At 39.6% G+C, this 21,531-nt stretch overlaps 1 protein-coding gene across 1 annotated transcript in view; it reads left to right on the top strand.

The window, feature by feature from the left end:
- The window catches only part of RPE (ribulose-5-phosphate-3-epimerase), a 154,444-nt gene that overhangs the window by 24,376 nt on the left and 108,537 nt on the right, over positions 1-21,531 (top strand). The window contains exon 2 of the mRNA XM_044060699.1: positions 14,546-14,625. Coding sequence (XP_043916634.1) covers positions 14,546-14,625 — 80 coding nt within the window. The remainder of the gene's footprint in view (positions 1-14,545; positions 14,626-21,531) is intronic.

Here is a 21,531-nt window from a genome sequence, read left to right as displayed (position 1 = left end):
ACCCCATATAAATATAACCACTCCTACTGCCTTCTCTCTTCCTCCCACCCCCATTTTTCCTCAAACAGGTTAAACTGCTACAACTTAGTACATGCATCATTTTCAAATCTAGGTGCTTAGGATTTCCCTTTCTCTTCCCACCTTGGCTGACCTGATGTGACTCGCAGTGTAAGTATCTTCATTATATGGATTTTTTACTGTTTTTGTGTGTAACTGAATGACCTGATGCTAAATTCTGATACTGCACAGCCTGCTCAATTTTTGTTGCAGAAGCTCTATAAGTAGCTAGTGACTTAACTGAATTTCTGTGGTAATATTTGTGTTTAAACTGAACCTGTACCTAGAGAAAGTTATAATCAGAGCTACTACTTGCTGCATATGTTTTTAATGTTTAAATTGCTCACACACATTGAATAAGTGCTTTTATGACCTGAATAACTTGTGGCTATACCTGAATTGCTTGTACTGACAACTTTCCATTTGTACAATTGTGAATGATTGATTTAGTTTTTCTGGTGTATCTGTAAAATCTGGCAAGTGTTTATTTACTGCATTGCTCTCTTGCTAAGATTTCTTAGCTATACATCCTGGTCCACTCTGAAGTGTGCTACTTTACCCCCCCCAAACCTTTCTCAATGTACTAGTTTAAAATAACTGCCTGTTGCTGCCTTAATGCTTACCCTAGAATTGCTGCTTCTCTCTTTTCCTAGTTACCTCCACTAGCATACTGCAGCTGCTGCATAACGGTGTCTACAGGATTGCAATTTGGCTACCACTCTCTCAATAAAAACTGTTTTTCTCCCAGCAATTAAACAGAGTAGGTTACACGTTTGCCTTTTTTTTTCAGCTTTTTCCCAGTTAGGGGTCACCACAGCGGAACTCCGGTCCGCTAAGAGTAGGTTACACACATAAAAACATTTGTTAAGCTTACTGTTACAGTGCTTGTGTAACTAAGCGAGTCACTATTTTAGTCAGCCATAGGGCTCTTTTCTACTTGAGTGTTTACCTCCTTCCCCTGTAACTACACTGACTCTTACATTAGTGTCTCTGATCCTAATTTTTACAGGTATACCATGTACCGTTCTGGCTTTCTACACAAACAGATTTTCTGTATCAAAGTTTTACTTGTCTGACATTGAACAAGTGACCCTTGTGAAAATCCTCAAAAGTGTATACTGTTGGTCTGTCTTTCCTGCTAAACATAAATAACATTAAGTGCTGAGTGCAGGTTTTAGGCTCTTATTAAACTTACCTCTGCTGTGGTGTCTTGAGTCAACCAAGGTCCCCCTCTAACCACTCTTCCTGCCTTCTCTCTTCCTCCACCCCCATTTTTCCTCGAACAGGTTAAACTGCTACAACAGTAATTTCACACTGCACTCCCTCACATAGCCCAGAAAATTATACCCTGCAGCTATTAGTATAACCTATAGATTAAAAATAGGTAAACATTTGGTGTAAAAAGAAAAAAATCTAAATACAGCCAAAACGTTACCCTCACATACCATAAGCTCAGGGAAATACATGGAGTCATTGACAATAGGCTAACCTCCGCCCTCTTCCTTGACCTATCAAAAGCCTTTGACATGGTCAACCACGAACTTCTCATTCTTTCTCTAAAATCCATTTCCCTCAACATGCACACTGTCCAGTGGTTCCAGTCCTACCTAACTGGTAGATAACAGGCAGTACTATGGCAGGGCAAACTCTCCAGCCAGCTCCCTCTCACACTTGGTGTCCCTCAAGGCTCCATACTAGGCCCACTACTCTTCTCTATTTTTATCAATAATCTTCACACTGCTATCCCTAAAGCTACCAAACTATATGACCCTGCAGTCCTCCAAAAGTCTCTTCAAAAAAACCTCAAAGCAGTTTTTCAAATTGAACTAGCTCTGCCCATGTAACAACCCGGATTAAGTTATAAAACAATAGCATAATCAGTATTTATCATAGCATAATCAGTAGTTATTCTTTTGTTGTTTTTTTTCCCCATTGAATTCTACTTGCATCTTTATTCCCAAATGGTATACTTAACACAGAAATTTAATTCATTGTAAATTACATACCCTCGATATTTACTACATCAAACACTCATTTGTGCAAGTTGTTACTACCCTGCCTCCTTCGTTTTGTAATTAATTTCTCAGGCTATCACATTAAAACTAATGCAAAGAGTATACTTCCTATCATTATGTCCTAAATATTCCAGTGCATCGTTGTATGTCCTTTTATATTTTTCTTTCTATACTTTTGTTCCATCATATTGCCACTGTAAAAAAAAAAAAAATTTTTTATATTTTTCCCTAAATATCACCCACCATTCAGACCAATTTATTTTTAAAATGTTCGAATAGTAATATGATCTTTCAATAACTGTATTACTAAACTCTTTTTCCTTCTTCATTCCATGCTTTCTCATTTATCCTTTTTATTCTTTTGCCTATTTTTATGTGCTCCTTATTTTCTGTTATCTCTAGCCATATTGCAAGATGATCAGAAAACACTGTTTCAACTATTTTGCTTTCTCCTGTAACTAAACCTTCTGATACTATAAAATAATCTATTTCAGTTCTATACATGCCCCTTTTGCAACTCCATGAATTGTTGTCCCAAAGTTTTACCTTATTACATCTTATAACTTCTAATATTTTTCTTGTATCGTTTCCTTTCTTTTTATACTTGCCTCTTATATCACAATTAGTCTCCTGTTGTTATAATATTCATATTTATCACTAGATAATCTAAAATCTGATGAAATACGCTTTCCCTTTCTTTACAATTCGTATAAGCATACAGTGTTCTAATTCTATAGGTTTGTTCTTTCCCTTTTAAATCTACAGTTGTTAATATTGCCATTTTTGCTAAAGGTGCATCTAGTATCTTTACTGTATTTCTCCAGAATATGGCTATTCCAGAACATCTTTCATTTCCCAAATTCCAGATTCTTTCCTCCCCATAGTTTCTCTGTTTGCAAGCTGTACTGTACCACTCCAACATTCCTATTTTTCTCTTAATACTATTCACACTTAGAGAAAACACTCTCTAAAATTTTCATTTCCTTAGATTCATGGTTTCATAAATTTAGAGCTGACCATTCAATGAAAACTGTGTAGAAAACTCTGTATATATAACCCCCTGAAACCTTTATCTGCTTTATTCTAGAAGTTCATGAGCATATACTCTACGTTTGGCACTTACTGTTGCAGTGTGCAATGAGTTCTTTAGCTCTCACCCTCCCCATTCCTATATTTAAGTAACTTCTCTTGCTAAGTCTCTCTTGCCTTCTTAACTATTGGATCTGCCGGCCTGCTCGTGCACATTTTTAAACCTCTTTACAGCTTCTGCTACCAGATCTAGGTCCAAGAAGTTTTTGACCCCGTGGGGGAAGAAAGTAATAAGTATTGCAGGATGTAGCGGCCTGAAATGAAGGTCTAGCTGTCTGCAGAGTTTAAAGTAAGGAGAAAATTGCTTCTTTTTTTACCTTGATCCATGAAAATGAGCCGTTTCCATGTTGTCAACGTCTTTTTCTTTTTCCAGAGCAGATTCAAAAGCTGTTCCTTTACTTTTGAGTCATTTTAACCATAGGGAGCAGGGATCTCTTAGTGGATCGCTGGGCTGTATTGACTTGATGCACTGTATCAATAAAGATTTCTCCTTTTGGCAGTCCAGTCCATCTGCTCAGTTGGTAAATCACACCATTGTCAGCAGTCTCTACTTTCAGATCCCTCCGGGGTGCTTGTAATCCTTAGTTTCTCTCTCCTTTCTCTGTCTACCATCTCCTGGAGTTTTTCTTGTAGCACTTCTCTGGCCACCTCTGACATGGTCAGCCTGGTTTGCACAATCTTGTCACCTGCCCTCAAAGCTTCCAGCTTATCAGAGTGCATGACTTGTCAGTTTCTTTTAATATAGTAAAAAGAAAAATCCTTGGTATCCCTCAAAGTGGCTGTAACTCAATGCAGGTGGTTTATAGGGCGAGCTGCAATGACTGTGAAGCATTTTATATGGGGAAAACGCTCAAAGAAAGCTTGAAAGAAGGATTTCTGACCATGTTTCCGAAATTAGAGCCGAGTGCAAGAATAATACACTGGCTCAGCACCAGCAGCTTCACAAAACACAAGCTGGCTTTAAGTTTCCAATTATTGATCGTGTGCTGGAAGGAGATATCCTTAATCTTTTAGAAAAAACTACTGTGCCAGCTGAAACTGAACTCTTTTTAGAAAACCAGTGCTTAATTGTATTGCTTCATAAAAAGCATACTGGAACTCAGAAAACTGCCTCACTGTCTGAAAGACTGTTAAAAAGTCTGATATGGGACTGATTAATGCTGACATATGCAAATATTGTTAAAAACAAATATAAAAAATTGTAAATATTTTACAATGAAAATAACTGACATTGGCACTGTTTTCCGATACTCCTAAGTGCACTTTTACTAATTCAGACGAAATACTTTCTTAGGTAGATGCCAGACTTGAACAAATCCCCGGGGCCTTAATGCTTTGTTTTTATTTTTAACATTTTTCACTGTGTGGCAATTATAGTTACGGTTTTCAGGCTACTTAGGTGTCCACTTGTAGATTCAAACACGTGTTCATTCATATTATGATTGATTCTTTTTGTTGTGTAAAAAAAGCATAATGTCTAAATATCTCAAATACCAAAATAGTTTATTATAACACAAGCAAAGCTTTCAAGCACAACAGACTCTTTATCAATACAAGTTAAAAAGTAAAGCTCCTTACTACTTTTATACTATGAGCCAGCCCCTTAATTACAAGATCAGTTAGTCAGTTTGAATAAATCAGTTTAAAGCAAGGCCATCTAATGATCAAATAGCAATATTCAGCAGCACTATTCAATTTTGAAACCTGTATAAATGCAATATAAGTAGTATAAATAAACAGTGATCATATAAAAACTATACAATATATAAAATACCTATAAAACATATACAGTAGATTTGAGTACACAGTCCAGTCAAATAAAACTCTCAAATAGAATTTAAAACTCTCAAATAGAATTCTGTTTGTTTCAGAATCTGTTTAATACCATTACTTATACCTGGTGGTGTTTCTGCTCTAAAATAATTTATCCATTTATATTCTGCACATTGTTTTATTTATGATCTCGTTTCCTTTGCTATTTATAAATACCTGTTCATAGGTTCATACTAGGCTATCTGCCCTAGGGCATTTATAAGCCTAGCCAGAATGTGTTTGGCTTTCGCCACCCATTTTAAATTTATTTTGCTATGCCCTTTTTCGAGGTTAGTATACTGTGTCTCTGTCTAACAGTGACACAGAAGTGATACCCGGGGTAAACCTACAGTCTCCCATCCACTCATCAAGATTCCTCTTGAAGAGAGTCAATGAGGGACTCTGCCTAACCTGGACTGGGATTTTATTCCAGAGTGAAGGGAGCCTCTGGGTTATGAATCTGTCCCTCCAGCATGTCCTATTTATTTCAGTGCTGAGGTTCAAGTCTCTTGAGCGCGTAGCTCGATGGGATTTGGATTTTCTGAGGTGCAGCATGTCCATTAATTCCGGGTTGGACATGGCTTTATACGTCAGGCACAGATTGCCTCTGAACAGGCGGTATGCCACTGAGTAGAGCTGGAGTTTCTTTAACCGGGCAGCATATGGCATCTGTTTGAGCCCTTTGATCCTCTTGGTGAGGTACTTTTGGGGTCTTTCCAGTTGCTGCAGGTGTCTGGTAAGGTACATCCCAAAAGGGGCATTGTACTCAATTATGGGCCTGATGAGGGATGAGTAAAGAGGCACAATGACCTCCCCTGATCTAGATGTGAATCCCTTCATGATTAGGTGGGCTATATAAAATGTTTTTCTAACCACTTTGGCCACGTGGTTGTCAAATGAGAGATTGCTATCAACTTGGGTCCCCAGGTCCCTAATTACTTCTTCTGTACTTAATGGATTACCACCTATGTGGTGATTTGTAGGCACTTTGTTTTTGCCAAAGGGGATGACTATACAGAACACTCTAAATTAAATTTAAATACATGTCTGTCATCGCACTGTGTAATATGCTTAAGGCATTGGTGTCTACCTTTCTCCTAATCTCCGAAACGTGCAAAGAAACCCGATCCTTTAGTTTTATTTTGATTTGATTTGTTTTGCCTGCATAGAAAGAATTACAATCCACACAGTCAGCAAAATAAACTACATTTTCATTTTACTGGTGGCAAAGGTATTCAAAACAAAAGTTTGATTAGTAATGGGATGTAAATAGGTTTACTTACATTCTGATTAAATGCTAGGTCCTTATAGCATAGAAATTGCTTTAGATTTTTTTCTTCTACATAAAATAATGTTTTTCTCCTACTAGTCTCATAAGCTCACTATCAGAGTGTAAAGTAGTACTGGTGTTTTTTTCTTTTGGCATGTTTTTTTACACACAGACCTGATGAAGTATTCATTTGGTATAAAAGTGATCTATGTTAAAAGTGTTTTAGTTTATATGTATTAATGTGTATTCTGATGTCTAGTGGTAGATCTTTTTAAGTTAGTTAGTCATTTTGTTAGTGAGTTAGTTTCTTAATAAGTTTGGATTAGTAGGTTAGCCTATATAAAGTGTTAATAAGCTGTTCTTGTATATTTTAATTTGTCTCAAGCCTTTTGTCTCAAGCCTTTTAGTTTCTGTTCTAAGGTAGCAGAGTCTCAGTTTACACTATGGTGAACTTCGTTAAAGGAATGAGTTTAATGCTTTTGTTGCCTTTAACAGCACCACACTCTTTAACCACTTCCTTACTCCAAGTAACCTGATTATATATAAATAATGAATGTTTTTGATGCTTTTCAATATACTCAGCTAGGATCACTTGTTTGTGTGTTTCAGTAAAAGATATTCTATTTTTAACTCAACTGTGAACTACCTACTGTTTTCTGTTTTATTATTTTGTAATATGTATTTTACAGTTTGATTTTTATTACTGAACTAGGTGCATAACATTCAAACGGTGAACTTCACACCCTCCACACTGCAAAGTTGTTTTTTTTTATCGTCTTAACAGAGAATCACCAATTTGAACAACCTCCGAATACAGTTTTTTTTTTTTTTTTTGCTTATCTCAGTTATTCCGTTCTCCAATTGGTTGTTATGCCATCTCAACTTCATTCACATCTGGGATTGTAGGTGAAGTAAATGAGTACTTTTTAGCCATAGCTGCTGTTTTCTTTCTTGACATTAACAAGGATAACGTCATACAATTTCCAAAGACTGCCGAGTCCTTTTATTTCTATTTTTAGGCTCTTGAAGAATATCTTTAATTGTCTGGGAGGGGGAGAGCATGTTTCTCATGATTCACCCACTCCAAGCCATAACGGTGGTCCTGCTAACGTATTGTGTCATGCAATTTTAAGAATGGAGGTAAGCACAAGTGGGAGTCGGGCAGGCAGTATTAAACATGACTTTTTATATATAACTAGCAGCAGAAGTGAGCAAGCTATTGGGCGCATTCTTGGAGATCCCATTCTATGCCTCCCATTGACTCCATTAATTACTTTGGGGTATGTAGAGCTCAGAATTTAGCAAAGAGGCTACATCATTAGCCTAGCTACTATAAGGCGTGATAAATCTGGAGTTATATTTTTGAACAATGTAGAAAATTAATGGCTTGAGATGTAATAAAATGCAACATAGCTTGTGTTAAGTTTTGCTTGTTTGGGGAAGGTTTATTCAGCGGACTGTAATTATTTGGTTGGATATTTCAGCAAGAGTGTGATTCCTTTTTTGCTGGTTGTCAAGCCCTTTTATTAGTAGTGGTCTCAGAGACCGACAATAGACTTTAGTTCTGTTTTCTGGATAGGGAGTTGGAGGTGGAGGTACAAAATTCGTTATGAAAAAAATATTCACTACATAGTCAAAGAGGAAGCCAAGTGGCTTAATTCATTTACGCTTGTAATGCCTTTTCTATTTCGATTTAACCCCTGCAGGTTTTTTTTTTTTTTTTTTCAGCCATTGGGATACTGGTTTGCAAAAGTTTTCCTTAACTGAGTGCCTTGCCGTTTAAAATAAGGGAGTACTTACACAGTTCAGTTATATCTTATTACTGTATTATGTGAAGGGAATCACATGAAATGTGACGAAGAAGAGGCATATAACTAACCTCTCTTTGATCATATTAATGCATTACACTTGTTTAATTTTTGTTAGTCACTATGAGAATACATATTTTTATATTTATATTAATAGTACCAGAATCAGCTGACTTGAGTGTCCCGTATGGTAGGAGATGAATTCTTGCACAGTCCTGAAAAATGCCCAGATATTTGCAGTGTAACTTGTACATCTTGACAACTGTTGAGTGCTGTTCATATTGTTAATTATGTAAATAGACATGCTTTTCATATTAATGTATAGTTTGGATATAGATTTCTTTTATTTTTTGTTTAGAGAAATTTGATTTTACAATTTTTTAATAGTGTCATGTATTCATATGAAGATTTTCAATGTGTAGAGTTGTCGTGGCAATGAAAGAGTTTGAACAGCTTTACTATTTGTACATTGCATTTAATGTTTATACAGTATTTGTATTTCACTTTGATTTTCCATATAAAAGGGTTAGGGTTATAAGGATATATGTAGGTTGCTAAGTGGATGCAGGTTTCTTGGCTGCTGTGTGTGGCCTGGAGTACTGTGGCAAGTGCAGGATGGCTGTTTTTGTTGGCAGAAATTTTAGATAGTTTTTGAGTTGGTGATTGTGGCTGAAGTTGAGGACAGGTTTATACCAGTCAGGGAAAGCCTCCAAGGAGTAGAGACTGTTGTAAGGTTCATGTCCCAGTTATGTTTGATCTGCACTTCCTAGGTGCAGTGACAGACTAATTTTGGATATGGAGGTACTCGTACTGAATGTTGAGAGATACTGCTGTTTGGTTTTAAATGCAAAGGAAGTTCAGCAGAATGTCAGACTGTGGATTCCTGATGTAATACGAATCCCAAACTGAGGCAGTTTACTTATAAGGCTCCTTTTTACTTTGCTTACTCATAGTTAGACTATGTTCTAGTCTTAGTATCTTTGCCATTGGCCACTGAGGCCAGTGTATAGCCTATGCAGATGGCATACAATATTCCAGTAGCAGCTAGAGTGGTCTGTCTTAGGATGCAAGATTGGAGCAGACCCTGGCGATTGTCCTCCGAGGCGAGATGTAGCATGTTGGCTACCTGGATATGCCACTTTAGAATTTAAGCAACAGATGTAGTTGAAGACTGGCTATGAATCAGCTGACCCTTGGTGTTTAGCTGGGAAATGTTAGGATCGATAGCTGGGTGTTTGCTGGGCTATTTAATGGCAGATATTGAAGACCTTATATGATTGTTGTGGCTCCTGTGAGAGCTAACAGATCTGTAGCTAGCCTTTCCGGCATTCAGGGCCATTCCTTGATTTAGTGCCCCCCCTCAATTTTAAGCTCAAGTCTACCCACCCCTTAGTGTACTTAAGGTTAAAAAATAAGTCCTTTCTCTACTTTACACTGTAGCAAACCAGCTGCTGTGAAAGTATAACAAGTGGCTTGCTACAGCTAACTGTAGCAAACCACTTGTTAAACCTGTAAGAAACACTGAGAATGAACTAAACTGCACATTGAGCACTAATGGATTTCTACAAATGCATTATCTGATTGTTCCTCGGTGTCATGTGCCCAATGTGGCTGCCCCCTTCACTCCCAGGCTAGCTACACTTCTTAGAGCTAGCATTCTCCCTAGCACAGGAATTTCGAGTATAATTAGATTGAGTCAGACTTAAAGAATAACTACACCCTGAATTTAAAAAGTGTCTCTCGTGCATGCGTGTGCGTGCGTGTGTGTGCATATATCAAGTGTAATATATGGGTCTTCTAAAATTAGTCTAAACACACAAGTCAACAAAAAAAGAAAAAAAATTAGACACTAAACTGAGCATGCTGTGAGAGATGCCTCCAGGTTTGGCAGACTAGTTTTTTGTAAGCTTTCGGTGTTAAGTAGACTACCACCTATGATACCTGTCTGATGGCTGCATTATTGGCATCAATTCAGCCTGTTTGTTCCTTCCCAGGGGGCAAGAGCTAAGCCAACCCATTTATTCCTCCCAAGGGGCAAGAGCCAGTCATCCAGTTCATTCCCACTGAGGCAAGAGTTGGGTTGTAGGGAGCAGACCAGCTTACTTGTCCTGTGGGATGGCCCTGATGGTGGAGTGTACCCTTATAGGTTCATAGGTTAGATACTAGGCTATTGGCCCTAGGGCCTATATAAGCTTAGCCAAAAAGGTACCCTGGCTTTTGCCACCCAAGAAAATTATTTTCCTGTGCCCCTGTCGAGCATAACCACAGAGTTGATCCCCGGGGTGAATTTCATATTTCCCATCCAATCATCAAGATTTTTCTTGAGTGCTAATGAGGCGCTTTGTTTGATATAGATAGGTAGTTTGTTCCAGAGTATGGGAAGTCTCTGGGACAGGAATCCATCCCTTCAGCATGTTCTGTTTATTGTGGTGACAAGGTTTAGGTCCCTAGAGCTTGTAGCTCAGAGGGATTGGGATTTCTTTAAGTGGAGCATGTCCAAAAGCTCTGGGTTTGACATAGCTTTGTATGGTAGGCAGAGATCGCCTCTGAGTAGGTGTTATGCGACAGACCAAAAGTAGATACCAAACAGGAGAGGATTCAGGACTGAACCCTGTGGTACTCCACTTGTCACTAGTCTGATGTAGGATTTGGAGTCTGCTACTTCCACAGTGTGGGTTATGTCAGTGAGCCAGTTGGCAACCCATCTTGTGATCTAGGGATTTATACCTAGTTTAGTGAGTTCATCTATAATTCCAGAGTGGGGGGTGGTGTTAAAAGCCTTTGTGAGATCTAGATAGGTTGTGTGAACCACCTTACCCTCGTCTACGGCTTTGGTGATTGCTTCAAAGAAGTCTATCAGGTTTATGAGACTTGATCTGCTTTTTACAAACCCAAACTAGGTGAGGTCCAGAGTTTGGAGATTACCAATGTCTTTGTTTATAAGTTCCATGGCCTTGCAGGCCAGGCTCGTTAGGCTAATGGGGCGGTAGTTCCCAGTTTCCATGGTGGCTCCCCCTTTGTAGAGTGGGGTAACAGTCGCTGTGTGCCATTCAGTGGGCAGAAAGCCTGAGGTGAGGCTATGATTGAACATGGTGCTTAGGTGGGGTGCCAGTTCATTTTGTAGTTCATGTAGAACGCAACCTGGGATGTTGTCAGGACCCATGGATGCAGTGTTCTTGGCTTTTGAAGAGTGTGGTTTTTACCTGTGCAGCCGTGATTACAGGAACTTTGCATTCTTCCGGTATAGAGATGGGCCCTTTAGGGGGTGAGAGGGAGGTAAAGTTAGCACTGAACCTATCTGCCAGGATGTTGGCAATATCAGTTGGTTCTGTATATTTAGTGCCATTGTGCTGTAACTCAGAGCATATCTGAGTGTTGCCATTGAGATTCTTGACATAGCTATAGAATGCTTTGTGGCTGTCTTTAGAATTAGTGGCGATTTTGTTTTCGTAACTAGCTTTGGAGGATTTTTATGAGGGATCTCGGCTTCTTACTGAGGCTGACCAGGGAGTTCCTCCAGTCATAGGATTTTATTCTTTTTTGCAACAGTTTCTTTCTTCCGTTATAGAGTTTGTTTATGGCAGGGGACCACCAGGTTGGCTTCCTTTTTTTTGGAGGATAGCACCTTGGTCCTGTTAGGGATAGCACGATCCATGCACTCCTGTAAGTGCTTATAAAGTGCATTTGTGTAGGATTCAGTAATCATACCTCTATTGTCCGTCTGCATGGGTGTTGTGAAGTTTGCCACTTCTGTCTTAAGAAGCATGAAGTTGGCTTTGGATACATTTTTTACGGTGGTTTCCCTAATGGGGGTTGGGGAGTGGGAGCAGGATGTGGATGTCTAGGGTGATTAGCTTGTAGTCTGATCTGACCAATGAGGAATTGACCTCTGGTGTGGAACACCGGTCACACATGTTGGTAATGACCAGGTCTAGGATATTGCTGCCCTGGTGGGGGTGTGGATAAGTTGATCCAAGGTGTTGAAATTTATGAATTCCAGAAAACGTTGAGCAAAAGAGTTGGTACACGAGTAGTTTTCCCAGTTAATGGCGGGGTAGTTGAAATCGCCCATTATTAGGGTGTTGGGTTGTACCCTAATATTTTCCAGTGTATCAAGAAATGAGAACTGGGAATCCTGGGGCATGATGGGGGATCTGTAGCAGGTTACAATTTGGATTGCAGTCTTGCCCAGAGTTAGTTGCACTTGGATAATCTCGGATGCATATGCTGCGACTAGCCTGGAGGTGTGGCTATCCTTAATGAATAGTGTTTCGGTCCAGGTTAGGTGACTGAAAGGTGTGATATGAAATATAGCCTGGTAATGCAGGGGTGCTCTCTGGAGCCTTGAACCAGGTCTCTTTCACTGCACAGATGTCGATGTTCTCCATTTTAAGGAGTGCCTGGAGAGAATGCATTTTGAGGTTTAGACTTCTAGCATTGAGTAGCATTACCCTCAGATTTTGCTTGCTTGTACCTGTTACGGTGGTTAATTTGTCATTTGAACCTTGCCTAAAAAAGGCACTATAGGGGTGGAAAGAGCCTTAGCCAGTATCCAGAATCCCAAGGGGTGGCAAGAGCCTTAGCCAGTATCCAGAATCCCAAGGTGCAGGCCATCTCTGGCAAAGCATCGTGGTCTGTCGATCATGTCATGTCAAGCAGACAGATACTGGATCCCCTTAGAATGATACCAGAAGCTTAGCTAATTGTTGAAGTCGATCATTTTGTCCTTGTACTGTGGTATCATTCTGGGTGATGGCAGGATGCTACTCGGGGCTAGGGTCATACCTGCCTGGGCTACAAGATCGGAGAGCTCCTCCATGTCTCTGTTCATGTAGTCCAGGGAGGTACGTCTCGGGGCATTCACACCAACATGGGCAATGACAGAGCCATATTTGTACTTGTTGTGGAGTGACCTGTGCATGCATTATGTTGTGGATCCTGGCACCTGACAGGCAGCTGACAATAAATTTTTTCTCCTTGTTTAGCCTGGTGAGTGGAACATCAGTGTGCCTGACTATAGAGTCACCTATGACTAGAGTGTTGGGGTACGTTGTTATGCCTTATGGGTTGTGGTTGAGTGGCACACTGAGTTTGAGAACTGTGTGCCATTTGGGTTGTGCTGGGGGGTGGAGGTTACTTGCGTTTGTGTTGTTGTGTGTGTTTTGATGGTGTAGGTTTTGAGGGACTATGTGCTGAGTGTGGTGTGGTGTGGTGTGGTGCAAGTGTTTACCTTCTCTTCTTGACTGTCTAGTCCAGTCTTTGGTGAAGAGAGCTTTGCTTCCAGTTTGGTTATATAAGTGCATCTCTCACAGGTTGTAGTGTTGGGTGGTAGGAGGAGAGGGTTGTCTGTGCACATCAGGCAATTGCTGCATTGCTCCAAGATGCCCAGATTCATCAGGTAGACCAGAGAAAACACCGGGAGCTGACCCTTAGACATGCCTGGATAGGTGCTTATTTATTAAGTACTAAAAACTGTTTTCCTCTAGATACGTGAGGAAAGTTGAGTGCTGCCGCTGTTCGATTTCTGACACAGGTTACTTACATTAGGAGCATGCCTCCTCCTGCTGTATCCCGTGGTATGTGCTTCTGCACAATATTAGCACGATTCCTAGGCCCATACATCCTAGATAACTAGGTGTCAACCAAGTGGTAGGACAGAACTGCCTCCCCTTGTCCTTTGAGTGAACCAACAACAGCTGGGTCAGTCTCATCCGTATCTGGCCAGCTCTTACAGACACTGAAGCCCCTATTGAACTGGGGTTTTGATTGATTTCTTCTGTATGTTAATGAAATTATAGTCAACAGGTTAGGCATCAACCTTTTGTCCTGGATCCAGATTGCAGTATTGCAGGACTAATGTGGAACTTGAAGTGGTGGCTTTTTCTGTATTTGTTCAGTTTGACTTTTTGTAGAAAAACATCACCAGTGGAAAAAAAAACTTATAACCCATCTCAGTGTAGATAGTAGTTAAAGTCCGGTATATTGTATGCACTTTTCATTGCAAGGACATATACAAAATAGAAGTCATTTAGAGAAGACCTGTAAAGATGTACATGCGCTGTACCAAAAGCTTTACAGAAACCGGTTAGAAGAACTTGACATAACTGAACCTTAAGTATTTTATGGAAACGCACACAGTGCAGGTGGATTCCATCTTACAGGTAATGGATGTGTTTGAAATTATAAGGCTGATGGCTAAGGGGAGATGTAAGGAAATATTATTTTGCAGCAAAGGCAGTTTTGTTGAATAGAACATAACTTCTGGAGGTGTAGTGGGGTGAGGTGTGAAGCAGTAAAAGACTTCCCGCTCATATGGTTCCCAAGAGTGTAAATAATTCTGTTTTAAGTACAATCTGTAGCAGGTCCAGTAGATAATTAACTGGGTCGGCTAGATTTGCTAGATAAGGCTTATTTAAATTTTGCACATCCTTTTTTGTAGCAACAGGCGGAAGATACTTGAAACCTGCAAATAAAATCCTTTGTCTTGTTTTCAGGCATTTTGTACCCAATATCACCTTTGGCCATCCTGTTGTAGAGGCTCTTCGGAAGCAAATTGGGCAGGATCCATTTTTTGGTAAGGCCATTTATTTGCCTAGACATTAAGAGGGTGAATTAAAAACTGTTATGGTTTTGAGCTTACAAGTTTAATTTTTAAGTGGTATCTGTTATTGTCCTATTGTTCTGGTGAGGGATTTTATTTAATTTGCTTTTAACATAACTGAACATAACTTTGTAGTTTTTTGTATGTAGACTAGAGTAGTGTAGTGATGTAGAGTTAGGATGTCTGCTGAAGTTACATCTGTAAACAGCTTAAATTGCTGGATTTCCTGGTAAACAAATGTTAAATGTCTTCTTTTGTGACCTGAAACCATACTCTTCAGCATCTTTATTTATTTATTTTTTATTTTATTTATTTTACATTTGTTGACCGGGCTAGTCCAACTGGATACATGTCCATTTTCAGTGGAGGCCCGGGGAGAAAAGCTCCATAGAGGGTAGTTATGACAAAAAACAACAGGAGATAAGAATACAAAGATAAGAATACATCTTGGTGCAAGTCTTGGACAAATTCAAAAATAATGGGAGTACAAAGACTCAAAATCAGGGACAGATTTTAAATATTGCTCTTAAAAACTTAGAAAGTTGCTAAAATAACAGATTTTGCATTATCATGCATTTTTCTGAAGGATGTGAGGTCTGAAGCTCAGATGTTTGTAATTATTTGGCGACTTCACTTGTTAATGATTTACGATAAAGCCACAAATTTGAAAGGAACAGACGAAAGATATGAAGTAAAAGTCCAGATATGCTGCAGAATTCTGGACAGTTGTGAGTTAATGCCTGAAATTACATAAGAGGGTCTGTATGAAGACCGTGAGCTCCTATATCACTTAGAAGCTATGTCTGCTGGCTAGAAAACAAACGCATAAAAAAAAAAAAATGACTGTGGGCATCTCATACAAGTGGCAGATACTTTACATGACTGTATGCCTTGCTTAAGTTAGTCTGTAAATGTTGACAAGCCATGGTGGCATTAAAATAAAGTTTGCATCTGACTTGTTTTACATGGATATATTTTCTTGTATGTTAACCATTTTGTGCAAGGTGTTTCTTTCGTACAACTACTTGGCAGAAGTATTCGCATAGTGCTCCACATTGATTGTCACCATCTGCGGAGGTAGCCCATTAAATGCAACAGTGTGGCATCTTTGTTAATGGCTGTGGACTTTATACAGGTGGGTGTCCCATTCACTCGATTCAGTAGCCTAGAAGAGGCTACACAAATGAGCTAGCCAGCAACTTTTATGGTATAGATCTGACACTGTCTTTAAGGGCTTTATATATTTGTTAGCTAACAGGTTTTAGGAAGTCCTTTAAATCGGGTCTGACCGAAGGTTTGTTTCAACACCAGCTGGTTGTGAAACAGGGCCACAGTAAATATTTCATCTTGCAAATGAGTGCACTTTTTGTTAATCATTTATGGCATTATATTTTGACCACAAAATACTGAAACTTTTTACATATTCAGATAAAAGATACACATTTAACAAAATATTCAGGCATATGGTAAGAAACGGCAGGTTGGGTCATTTTTAGGTGGTGTAGTCTGTCTGGTTCTTACTTCTCAAGTGTACCTTATTACAAGGAATGTACCTCATTTAGGGTCTTAAAAAGTTCATGTTCCTTAAAGTTCTACACTGAAACATTCTGTCACATTCATTATTAGGAATGTTTTAACTGATATCCATGGTAAATAAAGAACCATATTAATTCATTAAAAGATCTTTTGTAAGTGTAAAACTAGCATATTTTAACCATTGCATGACCTTTGTAGTTGAAGTTGTTAGTAAGCTGTTTGTATGTGTTCCACATTTTGCCCATTTGTTCTACATTATGAGGGCTGATGTTCCTCATTTCAGAGATAGAAGGTTGAGAGCTGTGGTCTGGTTACATTATTATGCTGTATGGTAGAGCATGATCACTTGAAAACCAAGTTAAAACAGGCAGTCAGTGAACGTTCCAGTGAGAAAATTAAACAATTGGTTTGAGAAGAGGTGAAAATGTCCCCATTCACGTTGGGAAGGCAGTGACTAAAGTCTCTCGGCTTTTCCCGATTAGGGGTCGCCACAGCGATACTCCCGTCTGCTAATGATTGGCAGTGGATTTTTACAGTGCCAAGTTGCCAGCCCGACACCCAACCTTCAAAGAAGGCACGCCCAGTCACACACGCACCTACCTGCATGTCTTTTTATGTCACTCGACCGCGGGGAGGACATGCAGACTCCACACAGAAAGCACTCCAGTCGAGAGTCGAACAGGAAAACCTCTTGCTGTGAGGCGACAACGTTAACCGCTGCACCACCGCGGCCTCAGCAGTGACTACAAAGCTTTATTCTGTATAGCCGAGTTTCTGTGCTACTAATTGTTCATCCTAAATGTTTAATGCTGAATATGTTCAGGAAAGTTGAATCCAGCAGTTCTAGGCAATTGTAACTGACCTAACTGCATTCTTTTTGTATGTAGATACAGATTAACACCTTTATTAGGTTTCCATGAATTGTATGCTCTTCGTTTTGGGCATTTTATGTTCTTTGCATTTAAAAGGTTTTAGAATTCAATTTTACTGCTGAATGAATTGTGGGGGAGGGGTCAACGGTATATATCTTTTGCAAACTGATTATTTCCATAAAACAATTACAGGTAATTAGGTTTCCACCACAATCTATTAAAGACAGAGTGCCCATATTAATGCTTAATGTTTTAATGTTGCATTGCTTCTGCTATTTAGGGGACTTGGAGGTACTGTGCAAAAGCTAGTTTTGCACATCTGAAAACACCAGCACAAGACAAATAATCTGTAAGATGGACCTATGTGATTAATACAAACTGCAGCATGTAATATAATGAATTGTTAGAGAGCAGTGAAGTTGTGTATTGAGGACCGCAGTTTTTGCTAAAAATTTCCATACTTTTTTATAATGTTTCCACAATTTTATAATGCCCCTAAGCTGGCATTTATCTCTCTTATCTGTTTAAAAAGAGGAGTCAAGATTGGTGTAGTCTGTCTTATTTGATTATATTTACATTTTGGTAGCAAAAGTGCTCTGAGGAATTGAATTGGGTTTTCTTGTTGTTGTTGCATACATGTTTACCTGTATTGTTGTGATTTATGATGCAGTTGTGTGTTAAAATTATGTTTGGGTTCTGTGTTGATGGCACACTTGATACTGTGTGAACATCACATTGTTGTCATGGAGTGCAGTGCATGTTCTTTATGTAGGCTTAGTCAGGGAAAATAAATACATTAAGCAATAACCCAAGCCAGCCATGATTGAAGACCAACCATCACCTGACACTCTGCACCCTGCCTCACCCCACCGTCCAACACAGCTAAGGTGTATTTATTTATTTATTTGCATTCTGGCAGTGAGGTGTGTAGAATGTAAGTAGGTACAGCTGCTGACCCCCACCAGAAAGAGAAGACCCCATGGGATGACATTGGTTCCTTGTTGAAAGTAGGCTGAGGGAAGGAAGTAGTACAAGTTAATTTTCCAGGGCAAGAGGAGGTTTCACTGTGACTGTTATTGTAAGGATGCTACTTGTAGCTTCCATTAGTATTCTGTTTAGATGTTCTTGCTTTCCTTGCTGTGCATAGTCCTAGGCCCCAGTTAGTCCCCCCACGTCGAATACCCAGAGCGGGGGTCATGGCGTCATGGTTTTAGACCAGATCGCCAGGGTACGTACAGGGTACTAACGCCAGACGCACTCCATTTCCTTTTCAGTTGCATTTCCCGCATGTAGAATGCATTTTATATTTAGTGCAGGCGTTGTTTGCGGATTGAGATTTTCCGAAGAGTTTAGTCACCGGCAGTACAGAGTTGAATCTTTTTTCGCTAGAACATTTTGGTTTTTCTGCCTCAGTATATTACCGGTATGCGGGAAAAAATTTCTTGTGTTTTTTGTGGGGAAGCAGATACAGTATAGGATTATCATACATTGTCATTGTTTTGCCTAGGCACCACGCTGCGTTGTTGGTTGCTTTTGTGCTAGATTTAATAAGCGCACTATTAAGAGGAGGCTTGATTGTGCTAGGTTAGTAAACATATGCTTAAAATGGCTGAAGATTTGATTACTCTGATTAGAGGTTCTCACTTTAAAAAGGCCAGATTACTCTACTGAAGGCTTAGGGAAGGGGAATTTTTATTTTTTTGCCTCAGCATAGGCTTAGCTATTCCTCCTGTGTGTTGAATGTGGTGGAGGATGTTTTGCAGAGATATGCTGGAATTATCTCCTTTCACAAATATCTCCTAAATGTAAAAAAATGAGGTTGGCTTTTGTATTGAGTTGAAAGAATTGCTGGATTTGTTTCATGTGATGAACAAGTGGGTAAGCATTCTTTGCAGTGTGGTTGTGGTTCTGTTCAGGCCTCCCCTCGAGGGTGGCTGCTACTAGTTCTGTTCTTCGCAGACATGCATGGTGAAGGATCAGAAATTTAGCTGAGCATGTTAAGACCAGAATTTTGGATGACCAATTTTATTATATATCTATCCTCAACACTTATCTCCCAATTTTCAAGAGATTGATGTTGACTACAGCACTGTTACCCTCTCTGCAAAAAGGATCACTGGATGGTAACTTTGATCTCAAGGAAGCTTACCTTCATGTGCCCATAAGGCTAAGTTGCAGAAAGTATCTTTCAACTCTTTTTCATTATCAGTTCTCTCTGCATTCTGCATTGGGCTTATCTACGCGCCAGAGTATTTCACAAGTTCTTCTGGCAGTGATAGCTTACTTCAGGCTTCAAGGCATTCAAATTTATGAAGATGCCTGTGAGGGTGAACGATAAGTCCAGTCCAGTACCTCTCCTCTCACATGTGCTTTCTGTGTGGTTCTGGTGACAGCAGAGCCCAGATGCCTTTTTTAACCCCGGACAAACAAAAATGGTATCTCAAAATGTATGGACACAGCACTGCCAAGATTTGGACACTGTCATTCAAATAATACCTTGCCTTCAAAAGGAGTTCTTGTGGTGGCAGAGGAATGTCACCTAAACAAGGACTCTCTGTGACCTCATCTAAATGGAAAGTGGATAATTGATGTGCGTTCAAGAGTGCTTCTTCCAGGGCAGGTGTTGATTCTGACTGAGACACACAACTGTCTGTGGTACATCAACAAGCAAGGGGAACACATTCTTATCCTCTATGCAGGCAATGCAACTGACTCTTCAGGCAGGTTTCTGCCAGGAGCACAGAACTCCGGAACCCCACATAGATCTGTTTCGCTTCTCCACTAAACCACCAGCGGATGATTTTGATAGCTCCAGATTGGCCTCGGCAACACTGGTACACACTTAAGGAGTCTTGTAAAGAAGCCTCTCATCTGTTATCTCAGAAGGACGGTCATCTGCTCAATGTCAGGCATATTCTGGTTGAAACATGGAAGGTCTCAGCTTCCTCAACAAGTTTTAAATGTGATTATGGAAGCTAGAAGGCCTAGTACTAGAGTGTGTCAGCAGAAAAATGGAAGAGATTTTTATTTTGGTGTACAGCAAAATTTGGAGATTTCAGAGCCTAATTTGAGTGTGGCTCTTCAATATCTTACTGAGTTATTGGACAAAGGTTTGTCTTTCTCTTCCATAAAGATTCATGCTGCAGCAATTTCAGCTCACTATGATTGTGACCGATTTTCCATAAGGACAGGGTATCATTACGTACTAATCCTTCCTTTATGCCTAAGGTGGTTTATTCATTTGCCCTGCTTTTTTGCAGATCCTCAAATCATTCCACTAGGGCTACACCACTCAACAGCATTTCTAAGGGGTGGCAACTAAGGATATTCTAGTCTAGAGCTGGTTTTGCCACAGCTGTTTACTGCAGCAAGGGAAGGCGAAGAACATAGTACAGTTTGCCTACCAATGTAGTAGTGTTTTTGCTTCCCTGCAGTCAATACCCTCCCCTCCTTCCCTCTGTGTTTTATTGGGACTAAAATATGAAGACAGAAGCAATACATTTATAAGACGTTTTATGTGAGGTACCTATTGGAAGAGTATTTGACAAGAGTCTTTCATTTTGGCCTCAAAAGTTAATGGTCCATTCAACCACAGTTGAATTTTATTTTCTAGGTTGTTTTATGTTATTTCTATTGATCCTGAAAGTAAAGGGTTATACAAAAAAAAATCCTTGCCTGACTTAACTACATGTCTGTCTGTGGTGGGGTACATTGGAATTAACATGTATGAACAGCATCTTTTGTGCTATGAATTTTTGAGGGAGGCAGTTTCTTGATGTGCTGTTGTTTTGAGTTGAGGGTAAGTGGCAGAAACGGAACCATGATGCATTCTGTTGTAGTGGAGGAGGGTTTGTGGTCCAACTGTTTCTGCTGTATTAAAAAAAATGTATAATATGGCGGAGTTGACGCTTTGAAATTGTGTTACCTTTTCCAGTAGGGTTAGGCCATGACTCATTCATTGAAAAGGAGGAACCTGTCCCATTATGGAGGCCATTTACTTCTTGGCAAAAATATGTCCTAAAGCTCAATCATTTCCTTTTGTGGCAAGTTCACACAACTGTGCTGTCTTACACTCATGGTTGGAGGTAGTTCTTACCACATATTTTGGAGTCCTTTGCTCTGTTTGACTTCCGGGAAGTAGACTCTGACATGGCTAATGCATCTTCCTCCTGTCGTGGGGATGGGATATAAAATATTGTCCCTTGTTGGTACCGACAATACCGATGTCCTAAGGAGGTTCCAGTAAATACACAGGATGCATATACAAATTCCTTGTTGATTACGTATGATTCTGATTGCATGCTGATTAAGCATATGGTGAAAAATATATTAACAATTGGTGAGGGTTTATACAGTTTAAGTGATGATCCAAATTTTGTATACAAGGCAGGTACAAACTTCAAAAATTTGTTTGAACAGAAAAGCGTGCCCGCCCCACACACACACCAATGTTGTTATTGTGTCTTTTGGC

The sequence above is a fragment of the Protopterus annectens genome, chromosome 2.part0 (genome assembly GCF_019279795.1).
Source record: "Protopterus annectens isolate FY-2018-M chromosome 2.part0, PAN1.0, whole genome shotgun sequence".
In the NCBI taxonomy this organism is placed as follows: domain Eukaryota; kingdom Metazoa; phylum Chordata; order Ceratodontiformes; family Protopteridae; genus Protopterus; species Protopterus annectens.
This window is presented reverse-complemented; position numbering and strand designations above follow the sequence as displayed.